This window comes from Schistocerca serialis, chromosome 9 (assembly GCF_023864345.2).
Source record: "Schistocerca serialis cubense isolate TAMUIC-IGC-003099 chromosome 9, iqSchSeri2.2, whole genome shotgun sequence".
NCBI lineage: Eukaryota > Metazoa > Arthropoda > Insecta > Orthoptera > Acrididae > Schistocerca > Schistocerca serialis.
This window is the reverse complement of record NC_064646.1, coordinates 124,998,855-125,013,962: the sequence shown is the minus strand read 5'-3', so window position 1 is coordinate 125,013,962 and position 15,108 is coordinate 124,998,855. Positions and strand designations below refer to the sequence as shown.

General features: G+C 37.3%; 1 protein-coding gene across 1 annotated transcript in view; it reads left to right on the top strand.

Moving 5' to 3' along the window:
- Nucleotides 1-10,758, top strand: part of LOC126418643 (DNA polymerase interacting tetratricopeptide repeat-containing, protein of 47 kDa) — an 80,633-nt gene extending 69,875 nt beyond the window's left edge. The window contains exons 7-8 of the mRNA XM_050085503.1: nucleotides 4,334-4,498; nucleotides 5,549-10,758. Of these exons, the coding sequence (XP_049941460.1) occupies nucleotides 4,334-4,498; nucleotides 5,549-5,612 (229 nt within the window). The 3' untranslated portion in view covers nucleotides 5,613-10,758. The remainder of the gene's footprint in view (nucleotides 1-4,333; nucleotides 4,499-5,548) is intronic.
- Nucleotides 10,759-15,108: the final 4,350 nt, after the last annotated feature.

The following is a 15,108-nucleotide window of genomic DNA, read 5'->3' as shown; positions in this document are numbered from 1 at the left end:
GCAAAACCTTTGTTCTCTTTCTGTATAACATCTCTGTCATAGCACGTCATCTGCACGAACAGTGTATTTTCAACACTTCACAAAATGCTTTCACCCCTACCTGCAATCTGGTCATTGAAGGCCCACACGCCTTCTCCACACTTCCTGTAAGTAAGCCCATTTTAAGTATGTTTGTGTGTTGTGGTGGCTATTGGGTGACTTAACAAGTTGCCAGCCATTAAGAGTTCACTAGCCAGAAATGGGTGATGTTTCCTCTATTGTGACTGAGCATATTCTTCGAGACTCAGTATTTGAATTTAAAAGGTTGACAATTTATATTGTTGCTGAATACATCAGAAATACATGCAAAAGGATGAGACTAATGACTCGGTCTGAATCACTTCAGGTCAACTGTCTTGTTTTTTCCATTACCGCTGCAACCTAGCAATAGTTGTATCATAATTGTGTGGTGAAGCTAAATGTTGCAAGTTGTGTTGGCAACCCTGCACCTGAATTATGTCAGCATTTCCTCTCTCATGTCTCCCCTCTTCGCAACGGCCTAAAATATTCCCTTAACTCTGCCACTACCCGTGTTGCGAACCATTTCTTTTTGCCATTTATAACTTGTTCAGGCACATCAAATGTCAATAGGAAGAAAGTGGGTGAAGTAAAGTGAGACAACAAGTAGGAACTTAGAATTGAGGTAAACCTTACTAGTAAGAAATGTAAAAATTGGAAAATTTTTGGCATTGATCTTATGGGTTTTTCAAGGGGTTTTGAATTTATGCTGTAGAATTGAGAAAAATGTGAAATCGGAGAACATAAAACCTTAGTTCCAGTGTATTATGCAATAAAGGAAAATATTCAGATAGTTAAGGGAATCAAAAATTAATTGTAATGTGTGATTTGAAATTGGTGATAGGAAAAGGGGGGCAAGAAGGAATCATAGGATTGGCTGTCTCTTTGCTACTCCATTGGGCATGGGCGTCCACAAATGTCCCTTCATCTCACCCAAAGGCATGCATAGGTTGTGTAGACAGCCCAATTTAATGTGTGATCTGCTTCGTCAACTCCGAGCTTGGTCATTGGACTATAATCGCGTACGCTGTGCCCTGGTTGCAAGACTGCAGGCACCTTATCCATTTGTCCACCTTGTGCCAGTGCTTGCCCAACTGCTATTGGATGGGCATGTGAGCTGGAACAATCTGTCAAAGGAGAACATGGCTAGAAGCAAAGGAATGAAAGCGGAAGCAAAGCAACACAGCCAGGTTAGGACTCACTTTAATAACAGAAGCTAAGCTAGAACAAGAAGCCTCCTGGTAGAATTCTGTACAGAACATAATTTAATCATCAAAAACACTTCGGTTAAGAATTGTGAAAGAAGAATAAATATGTGGAAAAAACCTGGGGACATTGGAAGGTTTCAGATTGATTATATAACGGTAAGCCAGAGACAGATTTTAAACTGCAAAACATTCCTAGGGGAAGATGTGGACTCTGATCACACTTTATTAGTTATGAACCACAAATTAAAACAGAAGAAATGTCAAAAAGGTAGGAAATTAAGGAAATAGGACCTGGATAAATGGAGACTACCAGAGGTAGTTCAGAGTTTCAGAGGGAACATGAAACAACAATTAATGGAAACAGGACAAAGAAATTCATTGGAACATGAATGAATGGCCTGGAAAGATGAAATACAGAAGGCAGCAGTGGATCACATAAGTGAAAAGACAAGACCTAGTAGAAATCCTTGGATAGCACAGGAGATGTTGGATTCGATTGATACATAGAGAAAACATAAAAATGTAGCAAATGAAGCAGGTGAAATGAGATTAACACAAAGTGCAAAATGGGAATGACTAGAAGATCAAGGCAAGACTGTCAGAGTATGCATAACAAGGGGAAAGATAATTCCCCCTATAAGGAAATTGAAGAGACCTTTGGAGAAACAAGAAGCAGCTCTATACATTCCCAGCACTCAGATGGGAAGCCAGTACTAAGCAAAGAAGGGAAGGCTGAAAGGTGAAAGGAAAATATATAGAGAGTCTGCAGTGCAGAGTTATAAAAAGAGAAGAGGAAGTAGGTGAAAATGAGTTGGGGATGTAACGCTATGAGAAGAAATCAACACTGAAAGTCATACGTGGAAACAAAGTCCCTAAAAGAGTCTACATTCACACTGAATTATTGCAACTCCTGGGAGAGCCAGCCATGACAAAATTTTTGTGCCTGATGTTCAGGATATATGAAACAGGCAGAATACCTTCATGAGACATGCAAAATACCCTCATACTTCAGGAAGAATCTAATATTTTCAGTTCCAAAGAAGGTAGGTGCTGACAGTGTGATTACATATATGAAATAGAGAATGGAGAAAGAAAGGGAAGGAGTGGGGGGAATTTGTGACTTCAGCTGCAGAAGGCACTGTGGTAATGCAGTGGGGAAAATTGAAAATTTGTGCTGCACATGGGACTTGAACCTGGATTTACCGTGCTCATGAGCAGTTGACTTAACTGCTTCAGCCATACAGACACAGTCCCAGACCAACTCAAATTTCCAACTTATCACACGTTCCTATGCAGTGCCCCTTATCTGTTTACCTCCTAATCACAAATTGTTAATTCCTGTAGGAATTCAGACAATATTAACGCATTTGCACTGAAACAAATGTCAAGGAGCCATCACACTCTTACAGAAATGAATATATTTGAGAGGTATCTGTTCTGTCGGGCTTGTCCAACAGAGCAGACACCACTTAAATATATACAGGTGTGAATACTACTGAATCACCAATTTAACATGTCATGGTTGCAAAATGTTGACACAAATTATTTACAGAGAAGTATTCAGCTGAAAGCTGACTTCAGTGATGATCATTTCAGATCCTGGTGAAATGTAGAGTCGCAAGAAGCAATGCTGACCCTACAACTTAACCTGAAAGATGGGTTAAAGACAGGTAAACCTCGTAGGTTTAGAGAAAGCTTTTGACACTGTTGACTGGATTTTGAAAGTAGCAGGGATTACAACTTGTACAAAAATCAGACTGCAGTTGTAAGAGTTGGAATGACATGAAAAAGAAGCTGTAACTGAGAATGGAGTGAGGCAGGTTTTTTGTGTATCCCAATGTTACTCAGTTATCACATCAAACAAACTGTGAAAGAAACCAAGGAGAAATTTGCAAAAGGAATTGATGTACAGGGTGGAGTTCAATGGACTGGATAGTGTTTTGAAAAGAGGTTATATGATGAACTTCAGCAAAAGTAAAACAAGGATGATGGACTCTAGGGAAATGAAATCAGGTAATGCTGAGCGATTTACATTAGGAAAAGTGATAAAGTTAAGTTATTGGTGTAAAAGTAATAAGTGATTTTTGCTGTTTGGGCAGCAAAATAACTGATGATGGCCAAAACAGAGGGGATATAAAGTGCAGACTGGCAACAGCAAGAAAAGCATTTATGGGAAAGAGGAATTTGTTAACTTGTATTATAAATTTAAGTATTAGAAAGACATTTCTGAAAATATTTGTGTGGAGTGTAGCGTTGTATGGATGTGAAACATGAATGATAAACAGTTCATACAAGAAGAGAATAGTACCTTCTGAAAGGTGATGTCACAGAAGAATGTTTCGGAGTAGATCGAATAACAAATAAGGAGGTACTGAATCAAATTGGAGAAAAGAGAAATTTATGGTACAACTTGACTAAAAGAAGGGATCAGTTGAGAGGACACATCCTGAGGCATCAATGAATTGTAAATTTGGTAGTGGAAGGAAGAGGAAGAGAGAGAGAGAGAGAGAGTGGAAGGGGGCGAGGGGTAAAACTGTAGAAGAGGACCAAGGCTTGAATATAGCAAACAGCTTCAAATGGATGTAGGTTGTTGTAGTTATGCAGAGATGAAGAGGCTTGCACAGTTTAAACTAGCATGGACAGCTGTATAAACCACTTTTTGGACTGAAGAGCATAACAACAACAGAAACAGTGTGAATTATTAGAAACTCAGAACTTTGGCACCAGAATCTACAGCTGCAAAAGCCGTCTGTATGTTGTTAGAATTTTCTATGCTCTTGCTAACTCTCATATACCTATCCTTAGATAGTAACCCCCAGTTCCAAACCTTCAGATTCTTTTGGAAGATGTTGCACTGATCATAGCCTAGCTACTGTCATTATGTTTGTGTGTCAACACAGTTTCCTTAGAAATTTATATTTTTAATACATAATATATGACAGAACAGCATATAATTTTATGGCTCATTTATGCTAATACATTTACTGAACTATTTCAAATGCCTTGTGCTCTGTTCATTAAGCTTTGCATGGGATATGTATATTTAGTACGCCATATTAATGTTATAGGTTTGAAGACCAACTGACAACAATATTTGAAACACCTCCCGAATGGGACAAAGAAGGGAAGTACCGACCTGAAAATCTTCGACTGTGGTATGAGGACCGAGAGGAAAAAGTAAAATTTCCTGTAAACAAGGAAAATACACTGGGTGAAACACTTTCAGACAAGCGGTAAGTGTGTGCAGCTCAGTGTAATAGGTGCACGATTGCCTATAAATATTTGATGTTAAATATTGTGTTTTTGACACTGTCTTGAAAAGGATAGATTGCTACTCACCATGTAGAGTAGGTGCACATGTGCAGAAAGGCACAACAAAAAGACTATGTGACATGTGAGCTGTAGCCCTAAAGGCCATCTGCCCCCCCCCCCCCCCCCCACACACACACACACAAGCACAACTCACACACACATGACCACTGTTTCTGGCCACCAAGGCTACACTCGTCAACAGGAAAACACTATCAGGTCAAAGAGAAAAATTAATAAAAAGACGATGATGTGGGATGCAGGTCAGTGAACAGATGTGTACGAAGAGGGGGGACAGCAGGTGTGCCTGGATTACACAAGGTTAGTCTGTATATAGTGGAATAAGAGGAGAGAAAGGGGGGGTGGGGGGGGGGGTGGTTGATAGGCTGAAGTTCAACAAGTTCGTGTGGCATAGGAACATACAGTAAATAATGTGTGAAAATACAAGAGAGTGAGACAGGATGAGTGATTAGTTTGAAGGTCTGGATTAGACAAGGTTAGTCTGTATATAGTGGAAAAGAGGAGAGAAAGGGGGGGGGGGGAGGTTGATAGGCTGAAGTTCAACAAGTTCGTGTGGCATAGGAACATACATTAAATAATGTGTGAAAATACAAGAGAGTGAGACAGGAAGAGTGATTAGTTTGAAGGTCTAAGATCAATTATATCAATAGTAGTAATGTGGGACACGAGATGCAGCATAAACAGTTAGCGCAGTCATGTTGCGATGTGTTGTTTGTGGATGAGATGGTTGATACAGTGTGGCTCGTAAGTCAGAGCGTCTGCAGTCTGGAAGGTGAAAGATAAAACACAGAAAAGAAGAGAAAGGAACAGTGGTCGTGTGTGTGAGTTGTGCTTGTGTGAATATATATACATGTTTAGCATGTATGTTGGGTAGCAATCCATGATTTTCATAATATTGTCATTATTTCATTCTGGATTTTCCATTGTTTAATGTTGTGATTTTATTTTTCTAGAATAATAATTCGCAATGGAACACCAGTCTTTTGTGTTGAAGTTGTCGGAAAGGACAGAAAATAAGTTTCATATGTACGTGTGTGTCAGCACCAAGGCAGTAAGTATGCAAAACAAAAAGAGGAAGGGGGCATATTTTCTCCATGTGCCACCTAATGTGCATTATAGTCTCACAAACCTTGTAGACATTGATTGTGTGTTTATTTGTCTACTAGTTGATTAATGCTAAAAGACCAGTAGAAAATTACTGGAGTATAGCTTTGTGCCAGTGCCAGTATCTGTCTCATCTGCTACTACTACTGATTAACTGCTTTATATTTATGCATTGTCAACATTTTAAAAGTTGTGATGATCTTTAAGACACAAATCCTAGTGGCCAGTTGTTAGGACGTAGAAACTTTTTATTTGTTTTAGACTCGTATATGTGTTGGACTAAGTGTTTTGTGATATGTAAAGCCTTTCACTGAGTTATACATGCACACATGTACTGTAAAGAGAGAAAGACTGCTTTCTGTAGATGGAGGGAGAGAAGAAACCAGGTGCCAAATGATAATGTGAAGTACAAATTAATCTTCCGTCAGAAAGAAATCTTAGAACACCAGAAATTAAATGTTGACGACTAATAGGTTGATGGCTGCCCGTAGTAGGGCACAAGTAAATTTAAATTACAAGAAATTGTAAACTATAAAACAGAAATACAGTGTATTATTTCCAGATGGATTGTTCATTTCGGTGGTATTGGGCCACTGTGAAAAATGTTTGTAATGTTTCTGTTTCTGTTATACATACTAGCTCTTAGATCTGATTCTGCTTAAATTTGAAACATACTATTTGCAGAATATGTTGGTATATGGGGGAAAATCCTAGATAGTTAAGATAGCCAAGTAGCAGGTATTATTTATGAAACAATGCCATGAATTAGAATATTTTGTGTTTATTTAATATGTGGATGATCACTGTGTTGAGGATAAGCACATATAAAAAAGTGGGGTTTTTTGCTCAAATTATAAATGTGCGAGAGAGATGCATGTGCATACTGTGTCAAAGAATAAAAGTTTGTAATATTGGCTACAGTCATCACTTTTTTTGCCTCATATAATTTGTCACCATGTCCCATTACAGTTTAATGACCATCTTTCAATCTTATGAGAGCTTCAGACCAAGCTGGCCCGCTTCATTCATATGGTTTTGCAAAATCACTTCCAGTGTGTTCTAGAATGACCAGCTTCCTCTCTATCATCATCTATCAGAGCTAGTGCTCCAACTATGATGGTCTTGATGTTACTGAGACATTACACTCTTAAGCTTCCTTTCTTCTTATGTTTTATTTTACTTTCTGTTCTGTGATGTCTTCAAGCAGCATCTGTTGTAATATTATGTTTCTGCAAATAATAAAGTCCTATGTATGTACATATACATCCCCATTGACTAGATTTCCAAATCCAATTTCTAACAAAATGGAAAACTTGCATCTGTACCAGGATATGAGTGAAACAATAGCCCTTCAGCAAATCTTCTGCTGTTTGACATTCATCAAAATAGAAAGTTAAGGTCCCTGTATCCTATCATTTTTTATCTTAATGTAATTATTGATGTACATTGAGTTTTATTGCAGGTGAAACCATTTGGAAAGAAATTAGCAAAACTGATTGACAGTCTCTGAAGACATATCCTCATGCAGTATCCTCTTTTAGTTTAGTTCTAACTTTTTTAGTTATCTGTTTTCTAGTTATCTGTCTGCAGTATACATGATGAATAACAAGTAAAAAGAAAATATTATTCATCACTGAATACTGCTGGCCCATGTAAAATTTGGAGTTGTTAAGCAGTCCTGGAGTTAATTCTTTTCTCCTCAGCAGTAATCCACTGCTTATGATGTCTGTGGGAAGTATAAAACTGAAAACTGTATACAGCCAATTATGGTATGTGTATAGACAATTTTTAGTATCAATATAAAAGTATATTTACACAAGACGAAAAATTGAATGTGCTATATCATAGCAATGTTGTACTACAAGGAGCATTTTACCATTGGATATGAGAAAAGCACTCGAACAAGCTTCACACTTTGTAAATTATGCTTCTAGAAAAGTGATTAGAAAGAAAAATAAGAATTAACTCTTGAGTGGGCACGACATTTTTTATAATAGGAGCGTACGTGTGGTGTACTTTGTACACATGTAAAGAGGAGCTGTCTTTATGTTACCAAGGTAAATACATATGGGCAAAATTAGTTTGGTCTTAGTTTAATCAAACAGTGATAAAATAAACTTACATTATATGAGCTGAATCATTGTTTAACTAAATGATAATGAAATAAACTTTCATTATATCACTCAGCTGCCATATACAGGTGTTACCCCATTGTAATGACCCACTCGACGCAATAAACAGCATAGTTGCATCAGATTCCAGCCAACTGCCTATTCGATTGCTAATCATGTCGTAGACAAGTGCCTCATTGTGGGATTCTGCTGCTAGCTCAGAGTCTGGATAATTTTCTTGCATGGATCATAAATATTTTCTCACCTAGCTCCCTGTTTATTTTATATTACTGCCACTCTTTTGGACATAAGAAGTGCAACTTATCACTATGTTAGCTGAAGCAATAATGAAGGAATATATATCTGCTCTCAATTGTAAAACCAACAGTGGAATGGTGCAAGACAGTGTTATCTGAGGTTTGCACATACAGGTGTGCCCACTCGATGGTTAACGATATTTTTGGACTTTCCACCATTTAAATCCAACTGTGTCATAATAGCATTTTATGTTTGAGTACACCACTTCTGCAACAGTTCTGCCTATTATAAGGTGACTTCTTGACAGAAGCTTGATTTGGTATAATTACTATTTACATAAAACTATTTCTGATAGTCTACATGATTAGCGCAGTACCAGTGTCTTATTTTTTCTTGTAAAAAATTGTATACCTTCCTGTGTCAGCTGCAGCAAAATAATCCCAATTATAAAAAAATTTCTCAGTTGTTGCCACTTCTTAGGTGTTGCAGAACACCAAGTGAACAGTTATTTGGGATATTGTTTTGTTATAGATTCATTGGAAAATTACAAGAAAATTTCTGCAAAGATTTTTTAAATATGTTATTTCATAAGTCTTTCAAGTAACATTGGAAATGTGAATCCTTTTAAAAAATCATAAATGCATTTGTAGTTACGAAGACACACTATATTAATCAAGTTAACAGATTTATTGAAAATGAATGTTGAAGCATACAGACAGAAGGAGAGCCAAAATCAGTATTAGGAGATAATGTCTTGGCACTAAAATCTGACATGTTCACTTGATTGCATTATCTGTTTAGCCCTTGTGTTTCACTGAATGAAGAAGTACTTGTTGTCTTGTTGTTGGTAAGGTGATGATTGTGCTGCTCTGAAATCCTGATGCTATGAAGAACTATTGTCCAACTATATGGGGTGACTTGTGTGAATAAATATTAAAATACTGTCATTGGAAGTCTTAAGGGTGCCGAACTCAGAACAGTATTAATAAAAGGTTACTGAAATGCAAGATTTTTTGTGCTCAGATTTTGGCATTTTCTTCACGACCAGTAAATTGAAATTAGCATAGGCATAAGCAAGTTACTTAATCTGTCGGGCATAGACTCATATAACAGCACAGATATTTTCACTGCATTTAAAACTGCTGCTCTTTTCCCTGTAACTGTTTGTGTGTGTGTGTGTGTGTGTGTGTGCGTGCGTGCGTGCGTGCGTGTGTGTGTGTGAGAGAGAGAGTGAGTGAGTGATTGAGAAAGAGAGAGAGAGAGCAGTAACTCTAAATCTTGTAAAATTTTGTATGGCATTGTGTGGGTCTCTGTGCCACCCATGAATTAATTGCTTGTTTGTAATGTGCCCTTGTTTTTGTTTACTGTCTCTGTCCTGTAATTTCCATTATCGTAATGTTTATGAGTGATGTTATTTACAACTGCTTTGTTTGTTGTTGATGACCAATGCTTTGTGCATATGCTGTTGTAGAGCAGGGTGTCTGGTTACCGTTAACAGATTTTCTGACATTCGAACAGTATACTATTATCCATCAGTGATGTTTTAAAAAAGGCTCAATTCCATCAGTATATTTGTGTCAATCATGGTAAATCATTTTTTTTATTTTTTTCTGCTATGGATTCTATTACATCAATGTATCCCATATACCCTTATAGTGACATGTAAAATAGTGTGTCATATGCTGTGCTGGAATATGTTAGAGGAGCATTTCTTTTATTAAATGTACTTTTGGATTGATGTTAAATGTTATAAATAATAGAAGAAAAGAAAGTAGTTACTTGGTACTGCAATGGTAGTATGTGTTAGTTTTTATGCTTTTTCTGTCTACATATTACTCCTCTGAAATTAGCATTTGCCATATGTGGAACATTTTAGTGACAGCAATATTTCTTCTAAATATATTTTGGTGTATGTGCATCCTACGAAAAATTATGAGAAAATTAGGCTCATGGCGTGGAGTATTTCGTTTTCTTGTGATTGTGTTTCACATTTACACCAAAATTCACAGTGTCTCCCCATACTCATATTCCTCTTTCTCCTTCTCTTGGTCAGTGTGAAAGAGAAAAACCAGATTCATTCCAGTTTAGAAAGTGATAATTTATTGGCTCCAATACTGATACATTTGCAAAACCTGTCTGTAGTAATATTTTTTCTGACAATAATAGTATATGGTGGGATATAAATTTAATTTCATTTAGTGATTGTACATAAGGCTTGTGATTGCCACATTTCAGTCCATAAAATAATGGTCTTTCAGCTCCTTTATCTCAGCAGTTGATTGTGTCGAATCACATCTGTGACTGAGGTACAAAATATATTTCCCTAAATGTGCTGCATTTATAGTTTGTTGAGTAGGACTCATATTCAAGCCTGTTTGCAATAAATTAAAAAGTGTGATACTAATTTGTATTCACTCTGCGTTAGTTTGTATTTTACAGTCATGTCGTTTGGCTTTTTTTATATTCTATAATTTCAGAGAAATGCCGTGTAAATTTTTAATTTCTATGACTTGTGTTTTTTATCTCAGCCTTCTCTCAGTTAACAGTGTTACAAATCATTAAATATAGGGCAAAACTTTTCCTGTTGGAATACCATTTATTGAAGCACAGTTACATACTGTAAATTAATCTAATTTTATGACTCATGTTATATTGTGAGATGTCTATTTTTGTTCATTTTACAGAAATTTGTTATTGATGTATTTTGTGTATGTATGACTATTAAAAATGTTCTGTGTTTTGTACTATGACTTTTTGATAACCCTACCACTGGTTTAAAATGCAAGGTTCTGTTTTCATCACAGTCGTTGTAGTGTGGAGCTTTCACAATACTATCTTTATGATACACATTTTACATTTGTGCTGTGGACATTGGATCTGATTCACGACTAAATTATTGGCCAATCTGAATGATTTGCAGCTGCAGCAAAGAAGATTAAAATTACAGCAACCATCCATTTTATGAAATGCTTAGATTTATGTATTGGTTATTGTCCAACTTAAAGATAAATACTTCTTGTGCCCAGCTTGATTTATCTAATGTCTTTGCAATCTGATGTGCAGCATTCAGGTGGAGAACCAATATGGGTTATTGTATCATACTGTAAGACACAAACAGCAGCACTGCCACAATGAACCTAAGTTTATTCTTCTTCCACACACAAGTGAACAACAGTTGAAAGCATGGAAACAATCTAAGTACTTATATAAACAGTTGTTGACAATAAGCATGAAAACAATATGAGGATCATTGGCAGAATATTTGAATAGTAGCATGCCGATGGCCTGGTACTTCAGCACATATCCAAGTATCACAAACAGATACTTTGCAAGTATGACAATATTGTTATCATGTACCAAACTTAAATACAGTATAACCTGCTTTTACATTCCTGGAATCAACGTTTTCCCAAGTTACAACATATTTTATCCCTCCTCTCAAATTACCTATGTCCATAATGTTAATTTGCACCCAATTTTGTGTCAACATATTTGTAATTTTCCTGTAATGTACACATTATGAATCAATGTTTGTGGAGGGAAAAAAAACTGATGTAACTGATATAATGATGCTGGCATGGTGTTGGCCTTCAAGTAGTGCTTACAAACGTTATGCTGTTAAGTTTCTTGATGCCAGGGTGCTCTGTTCAGTATACATGAATCGGTAAAAGTCTGAACAGTTCGTTATCTCCTGCCACTGTCAAGCTCTACTCAGTGTGGTGGCTGATGGGAATAACAAGGTCCATTAGAATAAAGGTATCATGACTAATCACAACTGTTTTCAAACTGTCTTTAGTGCACATGTGAAACTTCATGATCATATTAATATTTTGTGTGTTTCACTGTTTGGCCACTTGTGGTACTAGTTGACACCATTGTATTCTTTGCATTGGACAGATGTTTCTGGCTTAAACAATGAAACACTGCACCAGTCACATATTTTTTCATGCTTGGCAATATGTGTTTGGAGAAATTATTACCAGTGTGAAGTGCAAATGTTTACTTAAGTATTTTTTGTGATTTTTCACACACAAACAGTTCCTGCGTAACAGTACCTTATAACCTCAAAAAGGTGACCACAGCACAAGAGATGCAGAACAACAAATATGCAAACATCACACAAAAGGCTTATGTAAATATTTACACTTGATAATGAGAATAAATTCCGAGGCATGTTCCCTTTTTAAAAGCAGTTGATTTATCCACTACTGGCTTGCTAGGCCTATCGCAGCTTCACCAGAGCCCCGTTAGCCGTCACGTTTCAGGGTTCCCATAGGGCCTTCTCAGCTACCGTAGCGGTCCTGGGGCACACGAAGTCCCCGCTGTACATCGCCCCTAAAGGCAATCCCCTACTTTGTACTTCAAGAAAGGGGATAAAAGGAGATGTGAGAACTACAGAGGAATCACCCTGCTATGCCACTGTGGAAAAATCTATGAAAAGATGCTGGAGAAGAGAATAAGAAGCAGTATTGAAAGTAGACTGCAAGAGGAGCAGTACGATTTCAGACCGGGAAGATCAACAACGGACCTCATATTTGCGGTAAGGCAACTGCAGGAAAGGCACTATGAGTACGGGAAGGACTTAATCATGGCCTTTTTGGATATTGAGAAGGCGTATGACAGTATCTGTAGGGACAAGCTCTGGGATGTGCTGAACGCAAAAGGGATAGATGAAGAGATAACACGAAAAGTCAGAAAAATGTATGAGGGAAGTGAGAGTTGTGTGAAAGTGGGGAGGGAACGTACTGCATGGTTCAAGCTGGAAAATGGGCTGCGACAGGGAAGTGCACTTTCGCCTTTATTGTTTATTATTGTTATGGATGAAATCCTACAGCAAGTATCAGATGCAATTGGAGATCATAAAATGAAAGCAGTGCTCTTTGCCGATGACCTGATGTTATGGGGAAATTGCGTGAAGGAGGTGCAAGAGCAGTTAGATGCATGGGAGGCAACGGCAGCACAATATGGAATGCATTTCTCTGCAAAGAAAAGTTAAATAATCGTCACAACAAGGAAGAAGAATAGGCCAAATGTGGATATAACTTGTGGAGGGGAAAAACTACAAGTGGTAGAGAACTTCAAGTACCTTGGAAGCGTGATTGAAAGTAAGGGGGGAAATGCAATGGAAATAAATGAAAGGTGCAGAAAAGCAGGGCAGTTCTACAAATGCATTAGGGGGCTTATTTGGAGCAAGGAGGTGCCACAGAAATCCAAGGGAATTATATACCGAACCTACTTTGTCCCCATATTGACATACGGAAGTGAGACATGGGTAATGCACAAAAGCGACAAAAGTAGAATACAGGCTAGTGAAATGAAGTTCCAGAGGAGCAGGTTGGGTGTAACAAGACGAGACAGATTGCGAAATTTGTATGTGAGGGAAAGACTAAAGGAGGAACCAGTACAGGACAGGATAGAAAAATCAAGACTGCAGTGGTATGGACACATGAAGAGAATGGATGAGGGAAGAATTCCAAAGAGGATGTTTGATCTGCAACTGGAGGGGAAGAGGCCCAGAGGAAGACCAAGAGATAGATGGGTGAAGGGAGTAAAGGAATGTGTGATGAGAAGAGGAGAGAACTGGACGAAGGTGGAAGAGGGGGAATTGTGGAAAGACAGAACACGATGGAGAGGCTTGTGTTCCCGACAGACCCAGCCAGTGGTTGGAAACTGTCCAAGATGATGATGATGAATGAGAATAAATTCTTGAAACGCTTTGTGCCAAGTGTGAGAAAGTATGTAACTGGTACAGTGTGTCATTATTTAGATAATGAACACCACAGTTACAGGCTTTCCAAAAATGTCAATTATGATGATTAAAATTAAGTCAAACATTTCTACTTCCCAGATATTACCAATTCCAGTTACATCAGTGGCTGAACATAGTACAAAATTCAGATAACATTTTGATAATAAACGATGCCTTGATGAGTATTTTGATGCCTATTATATACATAATATATAAGCTGTGAAAATGAATTCTATATATAGCTTTCAATCCTTAAAAAGTTACCCACATTTTACATTTTCCCACATCTTACACAATTGAAAAGTGGAAATTGAGGTTCCACTGTATATGTTTTTCCAATGCTATAGAAATCCTGTCCCTCCAGCTTGTGGCGTGTCTTCAGTTCAGTTATTCATTAGTGTCATTTCACTGCTTTTGTGAGTCCATTATCCCAAAACTTCATTTGCTGTTACAGAGATGAGGCACCAACAACATAGGAGAAAAAGTGAAGGGGGGAGGAGGGTGTCACTCATCTTGTAACTCTTTAACTTTTCTGTTAAAATTTAATAACCAGCATCCTCCTGGAAGATATAAGCAAATATACAGAACGTGATGAAAATATATAAATTCTAGTTTGTCTCAGTAAGGCATAACTGGTGGATCAAAATATCTTTCTTGTAGATCAATTGAAATTGAATGTATTGTTTTAAAAATGGGTCTTCACTGATTATCATATGGTCTTTTCTGTGATTCTGTGACTGTGTACAAAAAAATTGTAATGTATTGCCAAACTTTACAAAAGAAACAGTTTCCAATGTTTACTTACACATATTGTATTATTGAAACAGTGGAAACTCCAGGTAGGAATATCAGCAGTGTAGGAAAAGACAGATTGCTACTTACCATAAAGAAGACACATTAAGTTATAGACAGGCACAAGTAAAAGGGTGAGATGCTTGAGTTTGTATTCATGTGTGCGTGGTGTGTGCTTGCTTGTGTGTGAATGGTGTGTGCCTCTCTTTTACTGATGAAGGCTGTGGCCGAAAGCTTTATGTACATGTCTTTTGATTGTGCCTGTCTGCGACTTAACGTGTCTTCTTTGTGGTCAGTAGCAATCTGCCTTTTCCTGCATTGGATTTTGCTATTGATGAGGTAAAGAAGTCAAGATGTTACATAGAATTTATATTATTAGATATTGCCAAAACATATACGAGGTGCGACAATAAAGTAATGAGACTGATGTGAAAAAAAATGTTGCTTATCGTTTTAGTCAAGTTTAGTGTTGTCTCCTTCAAAGTAGTTCCCTTCTGAT